Below are 7,500 nucleotides of genomic sequence, written 5' to 3' on the forward strand. Positions count from 1 at the left end.
GGCAGATGAGTAACGATGCTGGTAACTGGCTGTTAACGAAGGCAGACAGAATGACTGCTTCCTACAAAACACAGATGAAGTCTGTCCGACAGACGCAGTAGTCCTGATCGTTAAGCACACAAACATAAACGCTCTGATCGTTAATGAAGACAGACGCAATAACTCTGACAGCGCAGCCTTCTTGCTGTGCGCGTATCTGTGTGTAGTTCACGTAACCATGGGAACAGTGTATCTGCACCTGACTATCAACAAAATAGAATTGTAATATTTTTTCTTTTACATTCAGGACCTCACTGAGAATGAATGTTGCGTCAGAAGAAATTATCCACCTCTTTTTATAACAAATACATGAATATGGCCAAAGTAATACCTACATACATGAATAAATAATCTTTTTTTAATTTAACACCACTGAAGCCTGTTGCCTTACAGTTTGGACATTAACTTCACATTCCTGCCCCATAGGGGGCGCTAATATTCCTCTCACACGGTGACGTGTGTGGTATATTTTTACGATAGCTTTGTGCGTTTGTACTGTTTTGGTATACCTCCTGATGAGTTTGTAGTCTCGCTTCTGCTCTTGATAACGAGAAGACGTCGGGCTGTGGGGGTGTTCTGTGCTTTCTACGCCTGTAAGGCCGTGGAGCCGTTCATGTCTTAATCTCAACTATTTTTCTATCTTCCTTACATCTTGCCTTTCAGATCCAATGTAAATAGCTCTCCAAGACCAAAAGACTTCACCTACATGCCTTGAATAGATCACTCGTCTCCACTAACTGGATCTTGTTAACAAATAATGAACTTTTTTTTTTCAAACCTCCACATGCTAAACTATTTTTTTATTTCTTACTCGCCTTTTATTTCTGTTTATGTATAGAAAAGAATGTCTATTTTGTACTGTCTCTTCTGAATTAAAAAGAAAGAATTTGGTTTGCCTGAAGCTTCTGTGTTTTCTGTCTCCATACGCACTTTACGTGCAACGCTAAAATGAACTTTTAGCGATCGTGTGAACAGGAAGGTGGGGTCATTTCCAAGACCCAGGGCAAACACAATGAAGTGGACACACCACTGAACTGTGTTTTAAGTACAAAAGCAGACAGTGTTGGGGAGAGTAGGTTACACCTCCACCTAAGTAAAGTATCAGAACCACGGTGAACTAGTGACTCGTATTCAGTCTCAACACCGGGTGTGATTTAACTCCTTTTTTGTTTGTTTGTTAGGTGTTTGATTCTTTTTGTTACTTTTCTGGTATTTTTGGTTTCCAACCAATCAAAGTGAGATTTAAAAGAGGAGCATCTACATGCTTTCACCATCAAAACATACTAACCACACAAGGATGAGTGCATATGTAAATCTATTATTCAGGAAAATTACAAATTCATTTGAATTTTAATGACATCTCTATTTAACAAAACTTTGTAAAACCAAATAGATGCAACTTTCCACTTATGGAAAGTGAACTGATTTAATCAGAAACCAGATGACTTAGCAGCTCTTTGTTAGTACCGATCCGATTCATTTTAACATGTTTTTATTTTATCTGGTGACCGATTTCAATACAATATTAATCCATAAATTGTACATACGACATCACTTCCTTAAACTCTCAGACTGCAGGTTTATTGCTTGGTTATTAACCTAATGCATATTTAGTTACTGTTGTGAGTTATTCAGTGAACACAGTGAAACTAACATGAAATGTGTGTAGTTACCAGAGTGATGACTGAGCATCTGGACTCACTCTGGGGCCCCAATGTGTGTTCATTTGGATGTTATGCTGAAGGTCAAGACCTTTGAAGAGAAACTTGGAAAAACTTCTTCAGTAGGCCTGACTACAACCCCGGAAAGGACCAAGTTTCTCATCACACTAGAAGTGAACAGGAGAATAAGGTGTGTTCGAGCTTGGCGAGCATTCTCCAGACGTTATTGACCCCAGACGTTAATGCACTGATGCTTCTAACCACGAAAAGGAGGGAAAAACAGGTTTATATGCACGTAAAGTCTGACTCAGGTGGCATGTCATCTTAATTAAGTCATTAGGGATGTCTGGGTCTTAACGAGATCTTATCTCACCTCGTTAACACAACACAAGCAAAAAAAATGTCAGATTACAATTTAAGATTATGCAGTAATGTACATAAAATGAATATAGCCATTTATCATTTATCAATCAGTAAAATGTTGAGAACTAAATATTTTTTCTTCTAGTATTTAAAATATTTTATTTTCTTAAACTTACAAAATATATAATTTTGAAAATCCAAAAATCCATTGCAAAATGTATGGCACATAACATATTGATTTCATATTTAATACACAGTATGAATGACAAGCCCAAAGTTTACACACTTTAACCCATTATAACCCAGCATATGATCGGGTGTTGCGCGCAGCAGTCTGAAGGTGCTGATCTCAAAGCTCGGTTCTCCATGTGCACTCGTCTACAGCCAGAGTCCTCATTAACAACCTCAAGGAATGTTACAAAGCTCATGTCAGAAGTTCTTCAAACTGAGAGGAACACTGCTATCCAGGTAGCAGTGAGCTCTGGGGTCTCTGAGGGTCTGCCGACTGGGTGCAGGATATCCAGCTGCTCCCTTCTGTAGTTGAAATCAAGGATGAATTCGAGTGTTGTTTTGAGTGTTGGTGGAGTCAGTCTGCACATTCCAGGGCAGAAGCAGAGATGTGCCGGAGGCGGGGAGGGGTTATGCTGGGAGTCTGCAGAAACAGGAGACAGAGGGTGCCAAAACACTTTTATTTCCTCGCTGAGCACGTAAACACGTGGGCCCATCTTTCATATTTACGCGTTTTCTTTCATGTCTTATCTAACAGGGAAACTTGCATCCCTGAAACATCCACAAAAAGGTTTATTCATTTGACTACTTTTGCTTGCAGTGTTTTAGTCTAGACATGCAAAAGTCCGAAAGATGTTTAGAGCCGTTTTACACGCAGCGTGTGAGAACATGAATAAACACACACAAACCGTGAGCATGTGCAGTGAGGTGAGACTGGTCAAATATGCACTGAGTGGGAGGGATTACCACCGCGGGATTGGTAGGTGGTGGGGTTGTTTGTTTTTCTCCCACCGTGATGAGTAAAGTTCACGGTCCCTCCCTGAGCCCTCGGGGACACGTGTGTTCCCCAACCACACCCGCACGGCGCCTCCTCCGAGAGAGCGCCCCGCCACCGCTAACGCGCCTCTAAATAGCTGCTGATTCATGTAAATCATCACCCCAGAATAAATCTGGCAGCCCCAGCTGCACGGTGACGGCACGCTGGAAATATGCACATGCATACGAAACAAATTAATTTGGCCTTCAAGGATTAAACTCCAAAGACCAAAACAAATTAGTCTTTAATTTTTAAACTATTGTGATATCCCTTTGGGAGGGAATCTTTTCTTTATAATGTACTCTCGAGTATAATGACAGTAAAGTTTAACGATACTGAATTGAACTAAGCATGTTTCATATTAAAAAATAAACAACAAACAAACTAAGAAAATGACGGTTTTCGGACAAACTGCGGAACATTCCAGACTACGCCAAACTGAGGAGGCTCTGACATCATCAGTGCTTGCCGCACTGACGTCATCAGTCCTTGCCTTATTATGAAAAACTGACCTTGTTCTATAATAAATATATAAATGATATCAAGTGAGGAGGACAATAATTAAACTGCATAAATGATACACAAATCAATTTGGCAACTGAATTTGTGAGTTAGATGGTGCATTAAAATGTTTAGTAAGATTGTCATATAGTTAAGTTCTGTTAAATTTGAAAGCTGTTTCATTTTGACCTGATTTTCTGATATAAATGTCAAATGCTAAAAGTCTAAACTCAGGCAAAATCTATATAACACACTTAGTGCTAGCCTTGCAACACACACACACACACACACACACACACACACACACACACACACACACACACTTCACACACTTCAGAGAAGCAAGTTCTAAGTAGGATTTATAAACACCCCCGGTGTAGCTCTCTATCTCTACCTTCCTCTCTCTCTCTCCCTCCCCCCCTCTCTCTCTCTCTCTCTCTACCTTCCTCTCTCTCTCTCTCTCTCCCTCCCCCCCCCCTCTCTCTCTCTCTACCTTCCTCTCTTCCTCTTTTCTCTCTCTACCTTCCCCCCTCTCTCTCTCTACCTTCCTCTCTTTCTCTCTATCCTCTCTTTCTCCTTCTTTCTCTCCTTCTCCCTCTCTTTCTCTTTCTCTCCCCCCCACCCCCTCTCTGCCCCACCAGACACACACATCCACCTTCTAAACACCCCACAACTGTTTCTAATCATCAGGTTCCTGGATGTCTGGCTCAGCAGCCTTTGATTCCACAACACTGGATATGCGGCTCTGAGAGGAGGTGTGTGAGGGTGGAGGTGTGAGGGTTGAGGGCGGAGGTGTGAGGTGTGAGGGTGGACGTGTGGAGGGTGGAGGTGTGGTGGTGGATGGGTAGGGGTGGATGCTGGGTGGGTGTGGGGGTTGAGGTGTGAGGTGGAGGTTGGAGGTGTGTGGGTGGAGGTGGATGCTGGGTGGGGGTGGAGGAGGGGGCTGGGTGATGTTGTTTCTTCTTTTTCAGGCTGCCTCTCTATGGCAGGCATATGTAGAAACACTCCAGCTTTGTTTTTACTGCACACTTGTTTTTAGGGCCCAGATCAACTGAAGCATCAGTTCTTTGGGATGTTTCAGGATGTTTTTAACACCAGTCTCCCCACACACTCCTAAACACCACAGTCTCCCCACACACTCCTAAACACCACAGTCTCCTCACACACTCCTAAACACCACAGTCTCCCCACACACTCCTAAACACCAGTCTCCTCACACACTCCTAAACACCACAGTCTCCCCACACACTCCTAAACACCAGTCTCCCCACACACTCCTAAACACCACAATCTCCCCACACACTCCTAAACACCAGTCTCCTCACACATTCCTAAACACCACAGTCTCCCCACACACTCCTAAACACCAGTCTCCCCACACACTCCTAAACACCAGTCTCCTCACACACTCCTAAACACCACAGTCTCCCCACACACTCCTAAACACCAGTCTCCTCACACACTCCTAAACACCAGTCTCCCCACACACTCCTAAACACCACAGTCTCCCCACACACTCCTAAACACCACAGTCTCCTCACACACTCCTAAATACCACAGTCTCCTCACACACTCCTAAACACCAGTCTCCCCACACACTCCTAAACACCACAGTCTCCCCACACACTCCTAAACACCAGTCTCCCCACACACTCCTAAACACCACAATCTCCCCACACACTCCTAAACACCACAGTCTCCCCACACACTCCTAAACACCACAATCTCCCCACACACTCCTAAACACCAGTCTCCCCACACACTCCTAAACACCACAATCTCCCCACACACTCCTAAACACCACAGTCTCCCCACACACTCCTAAACACCACAGTTTAAATTGTCACAGTTTAGTCCAACAGAATTAGCTAAATGTTTGACCTACATTATTTGGTTATCTGTGTTGTGTGACTTTTTCTGTATTTTCTGTAAGGCTGTTCTGTGGCCTTAGCCTCATTTTCCTGTGTAGCCTGGTAATGTACGTGGACGTTTCTCTGTGGCTGCGTTCTGGGGTTGAAAGCATCTGTACGAGTAGTTCAGTGAACCCTTGCCTGTACGGTAAGGACCCTGAACACGTCTGGAAACGTTACAAGCTCCTCCGTAACTCAGATCTCTGCCAATGTTATATGTGCATGTATGTGTTATACGTCACATATGTGTGTATGTGACTTATGCGTGTGTGCTCGTGGGTGGTCACGGGCGTTTGTGAGCTCATTCTGCCACTCACTCCTCTTAAATATTTCAGATACAGCTCAGCTGCCTGATTTGGGTGACAAAAAAATAGCAATAAAATATATATTTTACATCAGAAATGTGAAGGCCATAAACACATTAAGGCTGGTGAGCTCTCTGAGCAGTCCCAGTAACACACACGCGTCCACACACACGCGTCCACACACACACATCCACACACACACACGCGCGTCCACACACACACACGCGTCCACACATGCGTCCACACACACACGCACATCCACACACGCGTCCACACACACACACGCGCGTCCACACACACGTCCACACACACACACACGTCCACACACACACACGTGTGTCCACACACATGTCCACACACACACGCGCGTCCACACACACGTCCACACACACACACACATCCACAGAACACCAGCTCTCACTGTTATAATATGTCATTTTGTAACAACCAGTGAAAACATCTTTGGGGTTGAAGGTGTTGTCATGTCATGTCAAGTAACCATGCAGGAAAATGATATGGATCACAGATGATATTTATAGGAATAATTCATTACAATAAATTTAACATTTGAAATTAAACATTTGAATTTCTCTTAAGCATTTTAAACATTTTAATAAACTGATATTAAATATATTCATTTTTAATAAATAAATGTTGAATTTCTGCTCTTTTGTAACTAGAACTCTTTGTATTATAACTGTTGATTTAAACGATTTATTACTTAAAATGTTCATTAGTGTTATTTTTTTGGTTTTGGATGTGAATGCTCAAACTAATTCTGTGCTAATTCTGAAAGTGTGTATCCAGCACAGAACTGAACCCAGTACAGCTGTATTATGTTATACTGTTCTGTAACATTGTTGTGAAATATTTTAACAGTAAGAAAGTTTGGAACTCAGCACCACTGAGGGAAATACGTCCTCTATGTCTACGTCACACTCGTCCCCCTACAGACATGATGAAATAACTCACTACGTCTTCTACGTCACATTCGTCCCCCTACAGACATGATGTTGGTTAAACCTCGTTGTATTGTCTCTGTGCCCTGAATATCTCACAGTGAATATCCATCTCTAGACAAACACAAATAAACAAATAGTCAGAAATAGTCTTCTCAACCCTAACCCTAGGGTTAGACAAATAGTCCTCTCAATTGACATACCTGTAGGGGGGTTGTGGTGAGAAAGATGGAGGTGGAGCAGAAGAAAGGTGTTTGGTTAAGAAGGAGCTTCACTGGACAGGTGATGTGGCTACTGAGTGACGAACATGAGACAGAGAGGTCAGACAGCGGTCCGAGAGGAACCGCCAAGCGGAGCAGTCAGTTTATAACTAAGAGAGCGGGAACGATTAACTAAGAGTTTTGGGGCCTCCGGAGGGTGGAGGCGTCCGATTAGTGGGTGGCAGACATGGACCAGGCTCCCTCCATCCTCCAGACAGAGAAGGCGTAGCTGAGCCTCTCGTGGGCCAGGTAGTTGCAGCTGGCCAGCTTGGCGTCCATCTCGTCGCTCTGCAGCACCTGGTACAGGAAGTCGATGTAGCGCGAGGCCAGTTTCAGGATCTGGATCTTGCTGAGTTTGTCCGACGGCAGCGTGGGGATTATCTTTCGTAGTGAGGCGAAGGCGTCGTTGAGCGACTGCGTGCGCTGTCTCTCCCGTACGTTGGCGATGACCCTCTGC

General features: G+C 43.7%; 2 protein-coding genes across 10 annotated transcripts in view; one reads left to right on the top strand and one right to left on the bottom strand.

The window, feature by feature from the left end:
- Nucleotides 1–940, top strand: part of hdac7a (histone deacetylase 7a) — a 64,882-nt gene extending 63,942 nt beyond the window's left edge. For all 7 annotated transcript variants that reach the window (XM_081707242.1, XM_035522559.2, XM_035522561.2 and 4 more), the window contains one exon: nt 1–940. This exon is cut by the window's left edge and continues 2,301 nt beyond it. The gene's annotated coding sequence lies outside the window, so the exon portion shown is untranslated.
- Nucleotides 941–1,351: 411 nt separating this feature from the next.
- Nucleotides 1,352–7,500, bottom strand: part of twist3 — a 6,836-nt gene continuing 687 nt past the window's right edge. For 2 of the 3 annotated variants that reach the window (XM_027025585.3, XM_027025586.3), the window contains exons 2-3: nt 6,987–7,500; nt 1,352–2,715 (exon numbers count right to left, since the gene is read on the bottom strand). The exon at nt 6,987–7,500 is cut by the window's right edge. In XM_027025585.3, the coding sequence (XP_026881386.2) occupies nt 7,215–7,500 (286 nt within the window). In that variant the 3' untranslated portion in view covers nt 1,352–2,715; nt 6,987–7,214. Of the gene's footprint in view, nt 2,716–6,373; nt 6,898–6,986 lie in introns of those variants that run through there. The other variant, XM_081707238.1, reaches the window with a different exon arrangement.

The sequence above is a fragment of the Electrophorus electricus genome, chromosome 24, assembly GCF_041902795.1.
Source record: "Electrophorus electricus isolate QZ-2024a chromosome 24, ASM4190279v1, whole genome shotgun sequence".
Classification (NCBI taxonomy): Eukaryota; Metazoa; Chordata; class Actinopteri; order Gymnotiformes; family Gymnotidae; genus Electrophorus; species Electrophorus electricus.